Consider the following 22175-nt stretch of genomic DNA (forward strand, 5'->3'; position numbering starts at 1 on the left):
CCATTTATTCCTACCCTTTGTTTCCTATCTTTTAACCAGTTAATGATCCACGAGAGGACCTTCCCTCTTATCCCATGATAGGGTTTAGATAAAGGCCTGAACATCCTCAGATAAAACCGTGATGGGTGCCACAGAAAGTCATACAAAATACATGAGTATTTTAAAGCGGCTTAGGGGTTCCAACAAGCCACAATTTAAAAGTCGGTCTCAGTATGGAAACTTCCTTTTGTATTAATTCGAATAGTATTAAAAAACAATTGTCACATTTTGCTGCTTTGCATGCAAAGGTAATAAAGGCCCCAGGTCAGTTAATTATTTTACCAAGATGAAAAAAAAATGTCTATTGCAAGCATGCTATTTACAATCTTAGTCTTCAAACAGTCTTCAAATTGTGTCATTTATTGGACAAGATTAACATATTCAGATCTGAATAGCTATTTAAAGGTAATTCACAAAAGTCAGATCCTGCTAGATTAATCAACATGCAAGTTCATGCCAGCAAATGCTTGCTCGCAATTAGAGAAGCATGTGTTAAAATTACAATGAAGCTTGAGTTAATCAATTTAATATCCACTTACCAATTTTTTTTTAAATAAAAAAATACTTAGTTTTTAAAAGCTAAATATCAACCATCTAGAAAGCAACTTAGGAAGCAGCAAAGCTGATATGAAAAATGCAGAAATAATAAGTAGGAGAAGAGGAAGGAGCCTGAATTTGTTTGGCGTTGTGACTTTTTAGGCTTACCAGAAGACCCTTCCTAACATCAGTATGGAAGCTGAACGCTCATTTAAAAAATCAGGACACACTATTCAGAGTACGGTTTCAGAAATTTTATTTTTTCTAATTATTTTAAATGAAAACAAGAGAGTGTTGCTTTAAACAAACTACCTTCCCATCACAATGATTAATTAGAAAATAAAAAGCTCTTTTTGTCTCCTAAATAATTGCACGTTAATATATTGTCGGCCAAACCATCATTTTTGCCACATAATCCCCATCATGTGGAGATGTTCCTTAACTTGTGGGAGGCAGATTCCCCCCACCAGAACCTTCCACATTGATATCCACTGTGAACAGCTGGGTTACTGGGACTGTGGCAAAAATGATGGTTTGGCTGACAATCTGTTAACATGCAATTATTTAGGAGACAAATAGCTTTTATTACATGCACATCAATGACATGGCTGAAGGATTCATACAGCTATAGATACAGTGGTTCTACACTGGAGCACAGATAGCTGTGCTGGGTCCCACGATCATGCCTGCCTCAAGAAAGACCACATTATAGAGTACAGCAGAACCAGTTTCTTCAACCATCAAAGAGAGGAGCGATTTAACTCTTACTGATTCCTCTCAGAATTCAATAGCCTGGACCGGCTGTTTCCCACTTGAAGGCCTATCATTAGGACACTTTTCGAACTTATAAGAAAGAGGATCTAGTTAAACATTAGATCAATCTCCAGATGTTGCTCTATGTTTGCTGTTTGAACTATATTGAAGAAGAACACCACCACCACCTTTGCCTCCAACAACTGAAATTGTGGCGTGGCAGTGGTTTCCAAACTTATTCCACCGCTTGTGCAGGGAAAGCCCCTAGCAGGCCGAGCCGGTTCGTTTACTTGCCGTGTCCGCAGGTTCGGCTGATCGCGGCTCCCAGTGGCCGGGGTTCGCTGCTCCAGGCCAATGGGGGCTGCGGGAAGTGGCACGGACCGAGGGACGTACTGGCTACTGCTTCCCAGTGGCCGCGGTTCGCTGTCCCAGGCCAATGGGAGCTGTGATTTCCACAGCTCCCATTGGCCTGGGGCAGCGAACCGCGGCCACTGGGAGCCGCGATCAGCCAAACCTGAGGACACAGCAAGTAAACGAACCGGCCTGGCCTGCTAGGGGCTTTCCCTGCACGATGGAACAAGTTTAGGAACCACTGTTCTATGGACATCATCAACATACTTTTTGAGAATTTGCCAATTGTGCTTAGGCACTCTACGGTATAAAGTAATTTAAGTTTAGAACAGCAACAACAAATCAGAAACACAAAATAGGAAACTATTCAAATGAGGGGATTTTAGGTATTCAGGACTAATCACGGAGGAAGACACTGAAAATTATTGTGGTTTGTCATGTAACTGGCAAATTATAGTGCTATGATTAGAGCCCTGTGCAGATACACAATTTATATATGAAGATATAAGTGTAGCTGCAGGGCTCTGGTGACAACGAGCGAGACCAGCAGGACCATGGCCAGCAACTGGGGCAGAAACCACCGTGGCCCGACATGCTACTGCTTTTGCCACTATCGCAGAAGCCAGTACCCAGCCCACACAGCTCCTCTGGCATGGCTGTGCCAGCCCCAGCCCTGCCCACTGGTGTGGGCACCAGGCTCACTGGTAGCTGTCTCTAGTCAAGCTGGTGCATGCAAGCAGCTCACACGCTCCCAGATAGGAGTCCCAGTCATGCAGCGGTGTGCAACTCCTGTCACTAGTGTGTGCAAGTGGCCCTTGTACTCCTGTCTGAGAGCGTGTGAGCCACTTGCACACATTATTGTGACCAGGTACCTCTGCCAGTGAGCTTGGTGCCTGCCACAGTGGGCAGGGCTAGAGGCAGCATAGCCACGCCAGAGGAGCTGCCTGGCTGCGGTTCCTGGCTTGGTCGCTGGCCACGGCCCTGCTGGTCTCCCTCATTGCCACTAGAGCCCAGCAGCTCCGCAGCTATAAATTGTGTAGCCATGATCTACTGTTCTATGAGATAATTATTTAGTATATAAGCAATTATCTATATATTAAATGAAATTAATTTTCATAATGATATAGTTCCACAAGGTAATCTCACTAATATATTTTCTGGGTAAATATACTGTAAATGAATACTTAAATGACTAAAGTACTATAAACCAGTGATTACATGTGGTGTGAAACTGTAAAAAGCATGGTCAGTCTTGCATCTAATATTTAATATTTGAGTGTGCCCTGGAGGAAAGAGTGTAGCATGCACATACCAACAATATCACCAAACAGAAAGGAAGAATGGCAAGCACTGTGGAACAGAATTAAAACTAGAGTTGTTAGAGAAACAGAAGTTAACAGAAAATGGTTTAGTTATAATAAATGAAAGGTTTTTCATTTAGAGAATGTTACAGAAAGATCTAAGCATGACAGACAACTGGAACTTAGCCAGGCGAAATGACGTGTCTAAACAACAACAAAAACCAAGCACTAAGAGTTACAATGGGACGTGGAAACTAACGTCTTTAACCTAAAAATTGTTCTGTCGGAGGGGACCCCCACGTCCACATACAGAACCTTTGACGGGGACAGAGGTCCACTTGTGTAGAGCAATTTGCAGGATTGAGGCCTAAGGTTCTGTGGCCTGCAATGAGCAGGAGGTCAGAATAGATGATCATGATGGCCTTAAAGACTATGAGTCTATCACATGGTAACATGACATAAGTAATTACCTTTTTAAAATAACCTATTAAAATTATAACATATTTACTAGATTTAGAGAAGTAATGGCTAAGAACTGACATGATAACTGTATGTACCTATATACAACCAATAAAGTAATAATAGCCTGAAATTAAAGAAAGAAAAATTAAGTTAAGTGGTAGACCTCATTTTTATAAAATGCTATCAATTAGGCTGGGTTGGGTAATTATATATCTTCATAGGTTTTAATATCCTTACTACTTTCTACACAACGAAACAGAAGTACAAAAATTAAAACCATAAAACGGAAATCTTTAGAGTCCCAATTCTGCAAATATGCACGTGCTTGGGATTACTCACACACAGAAAGTTAGGCACATGTAAATATGTTTGCAGTTCTTAGGCCTAAATGTGGTAACTAAAGTTAAAAATAAAACCCACACAAAATCCACTCTTCATTACTTTTAACTTACCTGGTCTCTTTCTGGATTTTTCATGCCCTAATTGTCCTAGATCATTACATCCACATGTATACACAGTTCCATCATCCAGGACAAAAACAGTGTGTCTGAGTCCACATCCTACATCTTGGACCTTTTTATTTAGGAAAAAGTCACTTTTTCTGGGTTCTAATACAATCTCTTCATCAATTCCACCCAATCCAAGCTGACCAAAGGATGCATTTCCCCAGCACAACATGGTTCCAGTTGTCTTGATCAGTAAGATCTTGCAACTTCACTGTTCAAAATGTTCCTTCTGTGACAGTGTTCAGGGGGAAAAAAATAAAGTACCGTTATGAAGGAGACAATACTTAAAGCAACACCCTACATTCAAAAGTATATGTAAACAAACATTTGATTTTCTATAGCAAAATCTTTGATAACTGAAACTGAAGACTTCTGAAAGTCCATATGCTGCTCAAAAAGTTTCACTTTTGTTTCTACTGTCTGTCCCTCCCTTCTCATATTTATCTCCAGACGACTTCTCCTTGTCCAGATCTATTCCACCCCCAACAATCTTCTATTCATTCAACTTTTTGAAACTTTGCACTTTTAGAGAGAGTTAAGGGACTGACTCAGTGTACACAAATTTGCAGAGGGACAATAGGGTTGAGGTCTTATTTCTCACCTCTATATATTATTTATTTATAAACATTTTTGCTGTTAACAAGCATATTATCTCTGGAGACACAAATCCATAGTTTGAGAACTGCAAAACTAAGCATCTCTGATGGTATGAGCACTGAGTCCCATTGGGTAGATAGAAAGATTAACCTAAATAATCTATACAGAAGCCCCTGGAGCCCCATAAGATTGGGTCCCTAATCCAAGAACTACTAGAACTCATTTACAAAACTTTTCTTAAACATTACATGAATATATTGTCTCATACTATAGAATAAGAATTTATAATCCCTATTCTATGATGAGATATCTTGGAGCTATAATGTAGATTTAATTAAGGTATCTTTAGATAAAATGCTTTTTGAGGAAAAAACCTCTCCAAAAAACCCGATTTAAATAAAAAAAAATCCGATTTTTTTTTTTGTAATCATTTATTTTTATCCACCCTGCTTTCACTATCAGGATCCAAGCATTGCAGTATTTAGATTTCAGTCACCACATGGGAACATTTATTGGTTTAAAGATAACTATTTCTTTGGTATTTTCTTGAAAATTTAGAAAGATTTCTAACATTTTCTAGTCTTCAGTTTTATAAAAGCTTATTTTGACAATTTATATGTTGCGCTACATTTAAATTGCCAATGCCCTTTAAAAGCTTCGATGATGTTCTATCAACTTGTATAGTTGATAATACAAACTGATGTGCCAATAACTGTAATATTTACTATGTATGAGTCTCTTGACACTTGACATTTTAAAGTTGTATTTTTTAAATTAATCAGAACCTAGACCATGATCCTGCACTCTGATTCAGGCAGATGGACTGCTTCGTCCCGGGGCATTTCTCTGGGGCTTCACATGAGCACAAGTGTCCATGGAGGCAAATCACAACGTAAACTGGGGCCCAAGGATGACAACCACTTCTTTGAATTCACCTTGTTAAGTTACATCCATGGACACAAACTCATCCATCCCTGCTCCCTGGATCCCATTTTTAAGTTTGTATTGACAGACTACAGCTAGATTTTGAGAAGACACAAAGGAACATTTCTCTCTACTTTTTGGTTTCCAATTGTGTGTGAAGTATTTGTGATTTAAAAGACAAAAAAAAACCAAGAACTGGTTTCACAGAAAGAGGAATTTCACCATATTTTCAAAACAGAACCTAAAAATATTCTTGATTAAAAATTACTGCAATTCTTCATCAATTAACACTGTAATCAAAATAGCATGACTGAAGAATGGAATATTCAATATAAATTTATCATATAGTACATTTACACAATATTACATCCTGAAAGATCCTCATGTGCTTTACAAACTATATAAATACAGCATCACACACAGAGTCACTGTCACCAACTACCACATTGAACACTGCGTAATAGTGAAAGGGGTGACATTACGGGCAAGGATAACAGAGCAAAACATTTCTTTTACCAAAAGTCAATGTGCTAAAGATAGAACATCGACTTTCACGGTCTCACTGTAAGCAACCCAAACGTAGTAACCTATGTGGAACTCAATTTATCTGTCTCAGAAGGTTAAAGCATAACCAGATAGAGAGAGTTACTTTTCCCATAGAGTAACCTATTATCCTACCACATTCAGAAGAGGATGCTCAAAATGACGTTGGCTTGACTTGGGACATAGTTATAGATCCATCACAGATCCATATAAATGACTGCCATACGAGTTTCAACCTGTAACACAAAAGAATAGAACAGATATACAATCGTAGTGATCCAAGGTTTCCACAATCAAGTACTCTTCATAGCTGGTGGAAAAGGAAAAAAATCCACAAATTAATTAGCTTTTTACCAGAATAGACTGCAGAACAATAAAGTCTACAAACTTTAATTTAAAAGGAAAAAGGTATTCTAATCTTTCACTTAACTAGAAAAGTAATTTAAACCCTAACTTTATTATTCTGCAGGAAAATATTTATGAAATGTAGAGAATTTCAGTACTTAATAGTAGTGTTCTGCACTTCTGTTATGGTTCCAGCCAAGGATCTGAAAGGCACTTTATTTTCTAGCAAGTAATCATGAATCTCCATGCATTTTATTTTCAAGTCTGAGTCACTATTTATTGAGACAGCCACTAAAGACAGTATGATACTGACAAGGAACAAATGGGAAAGATGGGGGAAAGCAACCTCCTACTTTTCTAGAGCAAGAAATAATGATGGGGCCAAAGGAAGAGACTGGAAAATTCCAGTATGCTTTAGTGAATTATGTTTACTTGCTGTACACACAGTGAAGAGCTCTGAAAAACTACAGCATAAACATAGCAGCTTCAAAGGCTACAGTATAGACTATAGTTCTCCTTTCTTCTTCTTGTAGGCAACATTCTGCATTCATGGAAACATTGACAAATTCTGAATCCCATTTTCAAACATCCCATGCAGAATAAATAATATTTAACATTTATTTTATACAGTACCTTTCAGCCTGAAAGAGCCCAGACTGCTTTACAATCAACACACAACGGATCGATGAAACACACCTTTACTGTAGATAAAACTAGGTGCACGCAAATTTTGGGCAAGCCTGCTGATACCAACTCTTGCTTGTCAAACAGACCCCAGGGATCTTATAATGCTCAGAGAAGTCTAGATCTTTCAGGTCTGTTCAAAACCACCCACCAATACAAACTGCGCAGTCCATCACGCCCCCACTCGCAGCAGAAGGGAAGAAACGGAACACCAGCCACCCCCGAGGGGCGGCCCCCAGCTGGCTCCTGCCGCACACAGGGAAATCGCGGTGGAGCATGGTCCCGCAAGCGGAGATGGCCAATGGTCCAGCGCAATTTGGGGCGGTGAGTGAAATGCCCGGGCGCCGCCCCCGGGGCACGGGCCGTACTGGGCCGGATGCCGGCCCTGCAGGGCTCAGAGGAGGCGGGTGCCTGTCCCGCTGTGTGCGTGCCGCACGGCAGGGCGCCGGTCCCACTGCGCTGTAACTACCGCCCCTGGAGCACTGCAGGGCTCGGCAGCCGCTACCGCAGAGCTCAGCCCCAGCCCCTCCCACCGGGGCCGGCACGGGGCCCACACGCCAGCCCGGCGCCCGACACTCACAGAGCGGAGCCCGGTCCCAACCGCCAGGCCCGGACCCCCAGCGCACCCTCGCCCCGGCGGCAGCGCCAGGACCGGCTAACGAGCCTCACGCACCGGTGGAGCTCACCGGAGAGCCGGGTCACAGGCCCGCGGAGACCCCCGAGAGAGGGGATCCTGCTCCAGCGAGGAGGCAGCACCAGGAAGAAGTGACAGGCCTCTAGCACCGCGGGTCCGGCGAGGCTTCCGCACTGCGCATGCGCCTCGCCCCGCGCGTGGAGCGGGGGACTCGCTCCCGCCTCCCCCGTCAGTGGGGCGGGCGCGGAGAGACCCTGCTCAGAGCGGCCCCGCCCCACCGCTTCCACTCGGGGCGAGGACAGGGCTCCCTCTCCCGTTCGCCCCAGCTTCCGGTCCCAGGCCCGGCCCCGCACAGAAAGGGCGACCCCGGAGCCCAGGATGAGTTTGCAGCGTTGGCTTTTTGAATAAATAGCTGCTGGTAAAGTGAGCAAACTGTACCGGAAATCCTCGGGCCGGAGCCCCCCAGTGCCTCGGGGACTGCCTCTTCCGAGAGCCCCCTGAAACTCACTTGTACTGGGCGCTGTCAATACCCAGCTTTCAAACGATTTTACCTCCGAACAACGTTTTGTTCATACTTCTCAGACTCGGTGAAAGCGGACAAGGGAGGAAGAAGACAGGGTCCTGGTGAATGTCCCAGATCTGTGATTCCTACATGTTCAAGATACAATATCAGCTAATTGTCATGATTAGAGAGAAACGTGTGCTCAGGCTGACGTAAAATCTCCCTGTGTCAAGACTTACTTAAGGATGCTATTGAGGTAGATAACAGTTTACAGAAGCTCATGAAAACAAACAGAATCAGATGTACTACACTATATCCTATGGTTTTCAAAGTATGTATGAACATGGAAGCAAATACTCACAGGACTCAAATGAACTTTGCCCCCATGACACTAGATGCCCTAAAGAAAAGGTTGAAATTGCCTTTACAGAGGAAAATAATTGATATAGTTAGATAACCATATAACTATCAATAATAAGTAATGCTGTGTTATTTGGGTTATATAAAATTAACTTATTGTCAATTTCCTATACTGTTGTTTGGGAGAGTAGCAGCAGAAACATCACAGACGTTCAGAGAAAAGGCAGCAAGGGAGCCCTAGACACAGCAAAAGAAGGCCTGGAAATGAAGCCCTGTGAGAAAACAAGGATAGGGAACTTTGGGGGCAGAATGCTGTTTGGAAAGAGGCTTGGAGCTGTGAGTAAAGAAACTGCCCCCTGTTTGATTCATACTGTGTTCTGGGAAACAGGACTTTGTGTACTTTCTTTGTAAATAAACAGGATTGCATACAAGAAATATCTATCATCAGTTTCTCCTCATAGAAACAATCTGCAAGCCCCTGAATATTGGCTAGCCACTCATGCCCAAAGGTGTAATACTGGTGGAAATCATTAGAAATCAGGCTTTTCCAATTTTCACCAAAATCAGTAGGGTTCTTGAATCTTACCTAAGTGTGGGGCAGGACGAGGGACCTGGCCATAGTGGGAGCAAGGACCTGGCTGGGTGTACAGTTTGGCCTACCTAAGCAATGAAATACATGTGTGGTCCTCTAGTATAAATATTAAAATTAATCCATCCCCTGAATCACAGTGTATTGGTAGCACTATAGCTTTCAGCAATTTCATCCAAGATACATTAAGCCAGGCTGCAATTTGTAGTGTCAGATCCTTTCAGGCTTGCACGTTGCAGCTCAGCATTTTACAAAGTCAGCTATAATTTGCTGGCCTAGATGGGATCCCCCACAGTGATGATCATATAAAGGTCCGTGGAGAAGGTAAGGAAACCCTTTCTACTTCCCTTGACCTAGCAGGTCAAGATCATGTTAAATATTAAAAATAATTAGTAATCTATTTAACAATCCTCAAATAAATATCTATCTTGTACATAATTAATTTAACTCTCTGCTTTTGAAAGATGATGCAACACATTTTTCCAATAGGTTATACAATCTGTGAACAATATATGTATAAATATTCAGGTGTTAAATTAGCCTAAAGAGAATTCCTCCATTGTCCCCTGTATGCAATAGGAAGAGAATTACAAGAATAACATTAATTTAAGAAAATATAAAGTCTACCTTGATCAGACTAATTTCATACCAATATCTATTTTGGTATGCAAAATCTATTACAAATCAATCCAGACAATTTACTCTTTGAGTTGAGGTGATGATCCACCATTGGCTATGATGGGCCATGACCATGTCTCTACCGTTCTCAGATATTTCAGAACAGGCAACAGGGGTCATCATGGTAATTCCCCCCCACCCCCAGTACATTTGGTCTATGGAGAAGTTCTAGAATGAGAGTATGACAATGCTTTGGTTGTCCAATGAGTTCTATTTGTTTTACTACCTGATAATCAGCCACAAAACATAAAGCCCTAAGTTTATGTCATTAATATGCTAAAAGAAGTAAAGTGAGATGGAGACACTTTCACAGGCATCAATGTCTTAAAGTTAAATAATAGACTTCTTAAATGGTTTGCATATACAAGGTTTGTGTATTCGAAAGAGTCCTTGGAAATGGACAAAAGATCTTTCAAGTGCACCAATATGCATCCATGCAAATTAGGAGAATAAAAACGGAAAAAATTAAACAAGTTTGTTTAATGATCTTAAAATACATTTATAATTGTGAACTGATTTCTAAACTGGGGGATTAAGTTAATGAGAATGAATTACTTTTAATGCCTGGGCACACAAACCCTCTGGGAACTATAAAAGGAGGGTGTCTTCAGTTATATAGGGAAATATAATGGGATTTGACACTGGATTTAAGGCTTGTCTACTGCCCAAAGAAGTTGCATCAGGTTAACTAATAGTGTCATGTTGCACCATGTGCAACCTTGTGTATAAACACTCATATCAGTTTAAACAGCTTACAGCAGTTTAGCTTGCCCCTGTTATTTAAACTGATGTAAAAGTGTTCATACAAATACGTGACCCTAACAACCCCCTTATGCCAATTGGCAAAGGTCACACTCAACACACTGTTGTCATATGATACCTTACAAAACACTATTTGGCAAAATATTCTGACAACTGGTGACACACTGGTCATGAATATCATTGTGTGATGTATATACGGGTTATTTATAAAGAGTAATGTATGTGTGCTGGAAATATGTTGTTAAAATATATTTTGGGGGCAGTAGACAAACTAGCCTGCCTTAGACAAAGGAATGTGGATTTTACCCATCTGCCTGGCTTGATTACAGGCAGAGGACAATGAAAGTACATGAGGTAAATAAAGCAATCAAACTAACAAGTGGCAGGGGAAACAGTATCAGGGCCTGATTGGGGAACACACAGGAGCCTGAACCCCCGGGAGGTCTTCCTGGCTCTTGAGACAAAAACAATGGACTTCAGGAAGTATAAGGAGAGCAAAAATTCATTCTAGTTATCTGTCACTTAGGGGGAAAGGAGACAGAACCTTCTGATTCTGTGAACATTGGATCTTCCTGCTGCAAGAACTAGTAATGCTGGTATCTTAATGTCAGTGAGAAAGCTGTTTAGGAAAAGACTGTAGCTGCTACATTTAAGGCTCGGAGACTAGAAAGTGTGTTTTGTTTGTAACTATAAGTGTCCTTTTCTCTTGCTTAATATCACTTAAATCTATGTTCTTTATTAATAAACTTATTCTTAATTTCACAATAAACCATCTCAGTGCTGTTATATTGAATTAAAGTGGGAGTCCTCAACTACACTAACAGGCTGTCTCTTTGAAGGCAGCAAACTTAATAATTTCTGTGAGTGTCCAGTCAGAGGGATGTCTCTGGGGAACGGGGGTTCATTAAGTGTTACCTGCAAGGCAAGGTAAAAATTGGCAGAGTCTCAAGGAGTTTGCTGACAAGGCCCACAGGACTGGTGTGGCAGGGAGTGATACACAGTTGAAGCCCCAGCAAAGATCACTTTTGCTGGGGCAGAGAGGTAACACAATGGCTTATGGTTCTGGGTACCCTGAGGAGAGTACCACAACACAGTTGCACCAGTTTCATGAAACTGGTTCAATATCACATCTTTAGTTAAACCAGTGCAACTGTGTGTGTGGACAAGGCCTGAGAGACTTCTTGGAACATGAAAATCTGACTGGAGAACAGGCACACCTTCCTGGGATACTGAAAAGACAGTTGACTTTCTAAAATGTCAGGCTTTAGTGTTCAAACTGTGTTTTCAATATCACAATTAACTAAACCGAGAGGCTGTTTAACTACACTTTAAGCAATGTTTGCCTAGTTATATTTATATTCTGGTTAATCTTTATTTTGTGATGTTATCTATACTGGCTGTATACACTGTTCGTAAACATAAGCAGTGTTAGGAGCCCTGGAGAAGAAACCTGAGCTCTGAACACAAAGAAGGCTGTCAGGAAAGAAAATGTTCCAAGCACCAGCTCATGGGAAAGGGCTAGCAATCTCTTCCCCATAAGGTTCTGTGAAATAGATGATTGTGGTCAGTATGAGCACAAGGAGATCCTAAAGACCTAAGGGATGTGAGGCCAGATTACAGGGAATCTGATGACAGGAAAAAATATTGGAGTTGATTTGAGCCAACAAAGGTTGGGCTTGGCCTTCAATTTGGGGAATGAGATGTAGAGAAGGTGTACTGGACATCAGTGAACCCCTTTGATTCTGCAGAATTTCCCCAACAGGCAAGAACTGATTTATAGATCTGCTGTCTGAGTAATTGGTAGAAGGCCTATGGTACTGAAAGCACATGTATCTATCTGTAAGCACTGAGGAAATGAAGAGAGTTTATCTCTTCTGACTCTAAATAGCATCATACTGAACCAAATTCGCCCCTCACCTATATTATTACAACCCTCTTGACTTCAACACATTTGCCCTGATGTAAATGAGAAGAAAGTTTGACTCGTTGGCCCTTTTGGAATTATCCATGTTTTTGTGTGTGTTGCTTTTGTTCCTCTGTTTGTAAATACCAATTTACATAAATCTATTTTATGTTATATCTTACCTAGTGAATATATTACTTGTAATTAAAAGTATAAAGTAGGGCATATAGTCTAATTTGACCCACCAGAAGGACACACAATCAAAAAAGTGCAGGAGGGATCCAGGCGGCACATTTTGTCCTTATGAGATAACAGAAGTGTGTGTTGATGGAATCATAGTTATTCAGGAAAGCCTATCAGACAATACTTGTTATGAACCACCCAGTACTTGTAAGAAGTATCAGTGATAGGCAAGATGAGGAATAAATGCTCAAAAATTGTCTGGATTTGGCAAATGTGCTATGTTAGTCAGTCACAATGCAATTAACCATCTCACAAAATGCATTCCATGGAAATATTCTGTATTCTGTCTTTGAGCCAATTGACTGCAAAGAGATATAAAAACCTACCATGGATACAAATGTTGCTACTACTATAATTGTATGTTATTATGTTATCTTATTTCCAAATCAGCAATCATAAATTAATCCTAATAAAAATAAATTCTCAAGGACTGGATCATGCTCTCTATTTCCACAGGTAGAGGGGACTCAGCTCTAATGCATCTCCCCTCAGGTGCAGAAGTGGGAAGAGACTCAGCTTTATGCATTTTCCCCTTTCTCATGACCCATGGAATCCTCTCCACAGAGCTATAAAGGTAGGGAGAAGGTCAGGCCAAGAACACAGAAATGGAAGTAGAAGGTAAAAATAGATTTTTTCAGACCATTAGTTATCATAAATTTGCATTTGTCTGAGCCACTACACAGTAGCAGGAGGTAGTGCGTAAGCTCTGGGCTTCCATGGATCTCCAGAGAGCTCTAGGATCTGGGGACAGCCATAGATTTAGGAGGCTCAGTCCACAGTCAGTTGCATAAGGGCAGAATTATACCCTGTTAATGGGATTACTTAGAGAAAATTCTGCAAGTGGAAATGGACAGAGATTTTTTTATACCTAAATTGTTTTTTCTCACATTTAAGGGACAATTTGGCCTCCAGTTAATCATATAGTTTTGAACTTGCAAACTTAGTTTGAGAGTTCTAAAAACAATCATCTGTTATACTAAACATATATATCAACTGCATTTTCAGTGGGAGCAACAAAATGTTCTGGTGATATATTGTTACTGAGCATAAATACTCGCTGTTTTTGTACGATTTGCTTGGGAAATTCCATGGAACTGATGGTCTCTTCTCCTTGTGTGGGCAGATGGAAGCAAAACCCACTGCAACTGAGATTAGGGGCATATAATGGGGGAACAGTGTCTGTAATGCAAATTTTCTTTCCCAGAAGTCAGAAAAATCTCTCCTCAGCAGGTCTATGTTTCAGGGTTCTGTGAGTAAGGCCAGCATACAGGTACTCTTTACAGCAGCCTTTCTCAAACTATTGTGAAAGACTCCACTGGTGGGATTTGACACTTTTGTTTTGCTTTTCTATGTGACGTCTAAAAAAATAAGAAAACAGAAAATATAAATTGGTGTATGGTCTTTTCTCTTCAATATTCTTGTTCTAGCCCAAATTAAAATCTCTCTCATGCATCCAGCCAGGCAGGGACTCAGCAAAATTTCTCTAGCAGTGAGGGTTCCTCTGGTTTTAGTATTGAGGGTTAAAACTAAAAAGATGCAGTTCATTTATAAAGAAAATTATATATTTACAAATTTGATTAAAGCCAAAATGATTCAGCACTTTCAGGGTAACAATGATATAGGTGTCTCATTTTAAAGAAAGTGTGACTGATTCACATTTACCATTCTCATTATCCTAAAACTAGCAGTGTTTACTTAGATGAAATATATATATTTTGTCTATTCATCATGTTTTCATTCTCTGTATTGCTGGGTTTAGTCATGTTTCTTTTGCTTCAGTACAATATATGAGAGCACCAGGATATTAAATGTAAAGAATCACAATGTGAGGTAAATTTTAAATATTAACACTCACATGTAATATGTCCTCTGACCAGTGTGTGGAGATGTATACTTGTATTTGAAGATAAAGGATCATATTATTACAGTTGGTACAATTCCTGCAAGGAAAAATATTTCCCTGTAATTTGCTTAAATGTGCTGAGGAAGGAGGAGTTAGGTATGAAAATACATTAATTTATCCCCAAAATGTCACATCTCTTTTGTAATACATGTAGTTGTTCATTAAACGGAAATTATAATTTAATATTGGGATATCTCACAATTTCCATGTAATGTGCCACCAGGAAATATGAGTAAGTAATGATTTGGGTGTAGATTTAAACAAAATCAAAATCAAAGCAATATTTTGAGTTTGTTTCACTGGTTATCTTGGGAGATTTTCCTTTCTTGGGCCTTATAGTTCAACACTTCTTGCTCAATGGCCTGAGTAATAAGCAGTTGGACTCAAATGCCTTTCAAAGGCATTCTTCCGCAACCTCTTTGTCTCAAATTTCACGTTGCAAGCAGAGGAAATTAAAAGCCCTAAGAGCCTTTGCTGGAAGACAAGTATCATCATACCCTCTTTTCTTCAGGTCTTGTGGAAGCCCATTTGTTGGGCTGGGATCCATACATGGTGAGAGTCTAGGGATATGCACTCTCCCTATTAACCCTGCAGGAAATCCTTGGTTAGTGGATTTATTGTTTTCTACAGTGTGGAGTCACTCTGCATTATGGAACCTGTCGGAAGGTGGTTCCAGGGGCTTCAATAGGCAGGGGAACCTTAGCAGCATGGTTTTTACACAACCATTGATGCTGCAAAGCTTGAGGGAGCCAGGGAGAGCCAGAAGGGAGCTTGTAGGTACCTGGCCTCTGTGCCCATGGCCCTGCCCTTTGACATATCTCTAGGATGACTGGGCCAAAACTATTGTTTACTCCACAAAGAGGGCAAATTCACCTCCCCTCACAGGAGCAACCTGGTGGAAATTGCAATGGGAATCTCTCTGAATTTTCTGTCCTCTGTGTTAGTTTTCCTCTATAGAGAACAACTGGGGCCTCTAGATCTGTTTAACCAGCTTTGAATGACATATAATCAGGCATTTTCATTTTTGTATATATGTTGTTTAAAGGAATTTGAGGCTATTTATGTATGTATGTCTGCATCTGAAGGCTTATGTCTACTTATTTGAGTTCTTGCAAAAGAAAAATGTTTTGGAAAACCATGGCAAGAGAACCTGAAAATACAGCTGGGTGAAATTTTTGGGGATGAAACTTTTTTTCAGTGAAAAATGGATATTCAGCAACGTCAAAATGTTTCGCATCTTTGTGTCAGTTATGCAGAGTTTTTCATATAAAAATATCCAAAAAGGGCAAATAGTCTATTTTGACATTGTTCAGAACAAAACATTTTGATTTTTTTTATTTAAAACAACTTTTGAAATTGAAACAAAACGTTTTGTTGAACCTAAACAAAATGTTTTGGACTTTTTCAATTAACTGAAAAATTTTAAAATGTTATTTTGAGTCAACCCAAAATGATCTTTTTATATATCTTTATGTTATTATATATTATTTTAGAATTGCCAGCAAACTGAAAAATCAGTTATTTGCACAGCTCTAGTACTGAGCACCAGTAGCTCCCATTAAAGTCAATGGGAACTGCAGGTGATCAGCACCTCTGAACAGCAGGCAAATTATTTTGGTACTTAAATATGGATTTAAGTGCCTAACTTTAGACACCCAAGTTTTAACATTTCAGATTTAACCATTACATCTATAGTGCTTTACATCTCCATAGCAGGTTGTAAACTTGTAATTATTCTCCATCATATCCCAGTGAAGAAGGTAAGTGGTTCACCATGCTACTGGTATGCATAGTCTTTGATTTCCATCCAGCATAGGGGCCAATATAATTAAGTGCAACCAATGATCTACCTCAAAGAAAATGTAGAAATAACAGTAATCACACAAACCCAAACTCCCTTGTCCTGCCCCCGCCCTGTCCCTTCCTTGAGGCCATGCTCTCAGCCCCGCTCCTCAGAGGCTCAGCCCCTCTCACTCCATCCCACCTCCCTCCGTCACTTGCTCTCCCCCCCTCGCTCACTTTCACTGGGCTGGGACAGGGGGTTGGGATGGAGGAGGGGGTGCAGGCTCTGGGCTGGGGCTGAGGGGTTCTGAGTCTGGGAGGGGCTCTGGGCTGAGCCTGGAGTAGAGGATTGGGATGCATGAGGGGGTTCAGGGTGCAGGCTCTGGAAGGGAGTTTGGGTGTAGAAGGGGGCTCAGGGCTGGGGCACAGGAAGGGGTTCAGGGTGCTGGCTCCAGGAGGGGGCTCAGGGCTCAGGCAGCGGGTTGGGGTGCAGGATGGCATGCGGGCTCTGGGAGGGGGTTGGAGTGCAGGAGGGGATGTGGGGTGCGAGAGGGGTCTCAGGGCTGGGGCTGGGGATTGGGGTGCAAGAGGGGTTCGGGGTGTGGGCTCCAGCCGGGTACTGCTTACCCTGTTCCCGGCCAATGGGAGCTGCAGGGGCAGTGCCTGCAGGCGAGGACAGCACGCAGAGACCCCCCTGCCCCTCCCACCCAGGAGCCGCTACCGGACATGCCGGCTGCTTCCGGGAGTGGCGCAGGGCCAGGAGAGGCAGGGAGCCTGCCTTAGCCCCACTCAGGGCTGGTTCCAGGTACCAGCTGAGCAAGCTGGTGCTTGGGGCGGCAGATTGTTCGAGGCGGCATTCTGCCCAATCCTAGGGTGGCATGGCAGCTTTCTTTTTTTGTTGTTGTTCTGCTCCAGCTGCCTTGTAGGGGGCGGCGGCGCAGAGAACCAGAGCACCCTGCAGGGCAGTCCTCTTCCTTCCATCCCCGCCGACCGGAGCGGAGCCCTCGCGGCAGGCAGCAGGAGGCGGACCAGCGGGAGGGGCCACGTGGCAGCACCCCTGCTGTAGCCCTGGCCGCCCCCTTCTCTCTCTCTCCCGCCCCCCCCCCCCCCCCCCCCCCCCCCCCGCCAGTCCCCCTGCACCCGCACTCCGGCCACGCCGCAGGTTTTTTTTTGCTTTGCCGTTCTGGCCGCCTCATTTTTTTTGTTTGCTTGTTTGTTTTTTGCTTTGCAATTCTGGCCGCCCCGTTTGTTTTTTGTTTGTTTGTTTTTTGTTAGTTTTTTTGTTTTTTGCTTAGGGCGGCCAAAAAGCCAGAGGCAGCCCTGGCCCCATTGCACCACCGGACTGTTAGCAGCCAATCTCTTTGGTTGCAGGAGGGTTGGCAACCCTATTGTGATCAACTGGTCTGCAATCTACTGGTTGGAGACCACTGCCCTATTGTATGAATGTTTCAATTATATTAATGGGGCAATAGGCTAAGTGCTAAAAAAACACAAGAAAAATTCCATACAATAGGTTTTGACCCAAGTCTTTGTATCCAGAGTGTCTTAAGTGTTGAATAATATGACATCAATCCAAGTGTAATTAAAATGTTCGCTTGATTACTTCTTTAAGGATGAAACACTGATCTGTAATGCTTTAAGTACATTGCTCTAGAAATACTATATCAATAACTGAATCATTTCTGTCCTACAGAGACTAATTTGAGAACACAAATCTTAGCTTATAAAATAGCAGCTCCAAGTAGTGCCACATGCTGCTGATTCTGACATGACACCATGTCTTTCCATGGCAGGATGATGAAGCAGCCTAAAATTAGCCTTCTTACTACTTCGTAAAGAGCAAGCAGGGAGGCAGCAGCCTGCACTAAGACAAGCAAAGAGGCACAGGACAGGAAGGACACTGTACCGAGGCTCGCTCTCACACAGGCAGGTCACATCACTTCATGGTGAGTAGAGTTGGCTTTTTGATAAATTTCTGTGCTGGATTGTTTTAGTGTAATTAATTATCCCAAAATGTTCTAGGGAGGAGCTAGGTTATCTCATTGTGAAAGCAGAAGGAAAGGTCTGAATGTGAATTCAGAAGGGAGGAGTCTGTTCTCCCAAAGATTGGGGCAAGGAGGAGGAAGAGTCTCACTGAAAAGCAAAAGGGATGGATTTCTTCTCTGAGGGGGTGGGGCTGAACTGCAAGAGTTAACAGACTGGAGCGCTGCACGGAACGAGACAGGACTGGAGATGATGGGAAGTAAATAATGCTTGTGTGGAAACTGGAGATACTGTGATGACACCCCTTCTTTCCCACACCCCAGGCTGATTTTTTTCTAATGTTCTCCCACCCAGCAAAACATTTTCCAGGAGATCAAGTCAGTATTTCTAGAAGGAGTACTCAGTTGGGGAGAGAGGATTCTCTATGAAAGTGGGAAAGTATGTATCTGGTGAGTGGGGGGCAGCAACACAGAGCGGCAGAGAGAGAATTGAAGTAGATAGTAGGGTTGCTGCACCAGGAAGAGGTTTGGAGTGGGGGAGCACCTGACCAGTGGGAGCAGCCCTGGACCTGCAAGTGGGGAAGAAAATCCACGAGGTAATGTTTGACTACAAGAGGGCAGGATGGACATAGAGTGACATGGGTGCTGGACTGGTTAATGGTGAAAAAAGGAAGCACAGAGTGTGAGGGTTCAAGGTAGTCCTAGGAGGTGGGGATCTCAGCCCCTAGGTAACTGTAGTAGGTTAGATGACCTTCTGCCTAGGTGGTTATTGGACATGCTAATTCATTCCTCTATTCCTGTAATAGTAGGCAAGGAGAGAAAAGACAGAAAGAAAATAAGTACCGGTAAGTAGGAGGAACAAAATATTTAAATTCAGTCCCATTGGTTTTGCCTGTAGTTAACTGTCAAAAAGATGGAATGTCTGCCAACAAGGAATCTATCTATCTAGTCTTCTGTTCATTCTGATTAGTGTAGGGCTAATGGTCAATAAAGTTTCCCACCTTTCATGATTTAATTAAGTACAAGGCCCGTGACTGCATGCATCACTCAAATCTAGTAGGAACAATTTTGGTGCAATTGGCACTCCTCAAATATAGAATCATAGATATGTATTGCCGGAAAGGATCTTGAGATGTCATCTAGTCCAACCCCTGTGCTGAGACAGGACCATATATACGTAGACCATCCCTGACAGGATTGTCTAGCCTGTTCTTAAAAGCCTCCAGTGATGGGGACTGCACAATCTCCCTTGGTAACTTAAATCTCCCTTAGTATAGATTACACCCATTACTTCTTGTCCTACCTTCAGTGGACATGGAGAACAATTGATTACCATCTTCTTTATAACAGCTCTTCATATAGTTGAAGACTGTTATCAGGTCCGCCCTCAGTCATCTTTCCCAAAATTGCTTCAGCTGATTCCTTAAGTATCCTAGGGTGAATTTCATCAGATCTTGCCAAAATGAATACATCTAACTTATCTCAATATTCTTTCTAACTTATCTCAATATTCTTTAAGCTGTTTTTCCCTATTCTGTCTTGTGTTCTTTTCCCCTTATTGTTAATATTAATTGTGTTAAGCATCTGATCACAATTAACCACGTTAGTGAAGACTGAAGCAAAATAGGTATTGAACACCTCAGCCTTCATGGTGTTGTCCATTATTAGCTCTTTTTCTCTGCTAAATAGTGGACCTTCACTGTTTTTTTCTTGCTCCTAATGTACTTATAGAACCTCTTTAATTCCCTTTTATGTCCCTTGCTAGGTGTAACTCATTTGTGCCTTAGACTTTCTGATTTTGTCCTTACATGCTTGTGCTATTCGTTTGTACTATCTTTATCAATTTGTCCATATTTCATAGGATTTCTTTTTGATTTTCAGATAATTAAAGAGCTCCTGATGCAGCCATATTCTTCCTTACTTTCCTTTGCACAGGAATAGCTTGACCAGATCACCACACTAAAATATCGTGACACATTGGGCCCGCCCACAGTCCACCCCCGCTCCTCCCAGGCTCCGCCCCCACTCTGCCCTACGTCCCGCCGCCTCCCCACTCATCTCCCCCCCCACACGCCCTTCCTCATCCCCCAGCCTGCCGCTGGCTTGCTGCGTCCTTCCTCAGTCCCCCACCCACCGCTCGCCTCCCCGCCGGCCACTCACCCCTACGGCAACTTCCCCTCTCCGGGTGGGTGCTCGCCCACCCCCTGCCTCTTTCTGCCCCTGCACCGCCCTAACCCCGCCCCCATTCCACCCCTTTCCCCAAGTCTCCGCCCCTTCCCTGCCTCTTCTCCGCATTCTCCCCAAGCGCGCTGCGTACCCGCTCCTCCCCCCTCCCTCCTGAAAAGCGCTGGATGGGGGGAGGAGCAGGGGTGCAGTGCACTGGGGAGAGGGGGGAGAAGGAGGCAAGGAGAGAGAGCTTGGCTGCAATTTTTCCCCATGGGTGCTCCAGCCCCAGAACACCCAAAGGGTCAACTCCTCCCTCCCGCTCACCTCCTTACCCGAATATTGGGACAAATGGTGTCCCGATCGTACATTGATCGGGACACGGGACAAAGGGTTAAATATCGGGACCGTCCCGATTTTATCGGGACATCTGGTCACCCTACTTGCTGTTGTGCCTTTAATATTGTCTCCTTGAGAAACTGGCAACTCTCCTGAACTCCTTTTCCCTTAGATTTGCTTCCCATGGGCACTTACCTACCAGTTCTCTGAGTTTGTCTCCTTTTTGACATCCTTATTCTGCTGCTCTCACTCCTTCATTTCCTTAGAATCATGACATCTGTCATTTCACTATCACTTTCACCCACACTGCCTTCCACCTTCAGATTCACAACGAATTCCTCTATTAGTAGGGTGACCAGATAGCAACTGTAAAAAACGGGACAGGGGGTGGGTGGTAATAGGTGCCTATATAAGAAAAAGTCCCAAAAAACAGGACTGTACCTATAAAAACGAGACATCTGGTCAAATCCATTAGTCAGAATCAAATCTAAAATGGCTGCTTCCCTGGTTACTTCCTCCACCTTCTGAAATGAAAAGTTGTTCCCAATACATATGTCAAGGTTCCCTCCCCACTCTGAACTTTAGGGTACAGATGTGGGGACCTGCATGAAAGACCCCCTAAGCTTATTTTTACCAGCTTAGGTTAACAGTACGCTACCACCACCAAGCGTTAACCAAATATTTAGGGAGAGCCACTTGGGCGGGGGAGCTGCCGGGGGGGGGGGGCGCCTCAGGGCTGAGGTGGGGGCGGGGAGCTGCCACAGGGCTGGGGGGAGCGCAAGGTGCACCGGCCCTGCTAACCCCCTTTCCTGGGCAGACTCGAGAATGATTCCTCCCCCAAGCCCCTACACCCCTTTCCTGGATAGGCTTGAGAATCCCCCTCACCAGTTAGTCCTGGTGAATACAGATCCAAAACCCTTGGATCTTAAAACAATAAAAAATCAATCAGGTTCTTAAAAGAAGAATTTTAATTACAGAAAAAAGGTGAAAGGAGTACCTCTGTAAGATTAGAATGAAAGATAATCTCACAGACAATTTAAAACACAGAGGGTTTCCCTCTGGGCAAAACTTTAAAGTTACACAAGACCCAAATTTATCTTTCCTCTTATTTGCAAAAGAACCCACAAACAAGAAAATAAAAGTAATTTAAACATTCCTTCTCTAAATACTCACTATCCTATAGGAGTTGGATGGTTCCTTCTTTCTCTGTTTCGGCAAAAGCACACACCCGGCACAGACAAAAGACTTTTTTCCCCTTCCAGATTTTAAAGTATCTTGTCCCCTTATTGGTCC

General features: G+C 42.7%; 2 protein-coding genes across 5 annotated transcripts in view; one reads left to right on the forward strand and one right to left on the reverse strand.

Moving 5' to 3' along the window:
• Positions 1–8019, reverse strand: part of HERC4 (HECT and RLD domain containing E3 ubiquitin protein ligase 4) — an 86646-nt gene extending 78627 nt beyond the window's left edge. The window contains exons 1-3 of one of the 4 annotated variants that reach the window (XR_004646425.1): positions 7716–8019; positions 6149–6249; positions 3896–4178 (exon numbers count right to left, since the gene is read on the reverse strand). Coding sequence is in view for 3 of the 4 variants with exons in the window: in XM_034775478.1 (XP_034631369.1) it covers positions 3896–4121 (226 nt within the window). In the remaining variant the exon portion in view is untranslated. Of the gene's footprint in view, positions 1–3895; positions 4179–6148; positions 6250–6991; positions 7488–7715 lie in introns of those variants that run through there. The other 3 variants (XM_034775478.1, XM_034775476.1, XM_034775479.1) reach the window with 3 other exon arrangements.
• A 10192-nt stretch (positions 8020–18211) lies between these two features.
• Positions 18212–22175, forward strand: part of MYPN (myopalladin) — a 127172-nt gene continuing 123208 nt past the window's right edge. Inside the window, exon 1 of the mRNA XM_034775469.1 lies at positions 18212–18344. The gene's annotated coding sequence lies outside the window, so the exon portion shown is untranslated. The remainder of the gene's footprint in view (positions 18345–22175) is intronic.

The sequence above is a fragment of the Trachemys scripta genome, chromosome 7 (assembly GCF_013100865.1).
Source record: "Trachemys scripta elegans isolate TJP31775 chromosome 7, CAS_Tse_1.0, whole genome shotgun sequence".
Lineage (NCBI taxonomy): Eukaryota > Metazoa > Chordata > Testudines > Emydidae > Trachemys > Trachemys scripta.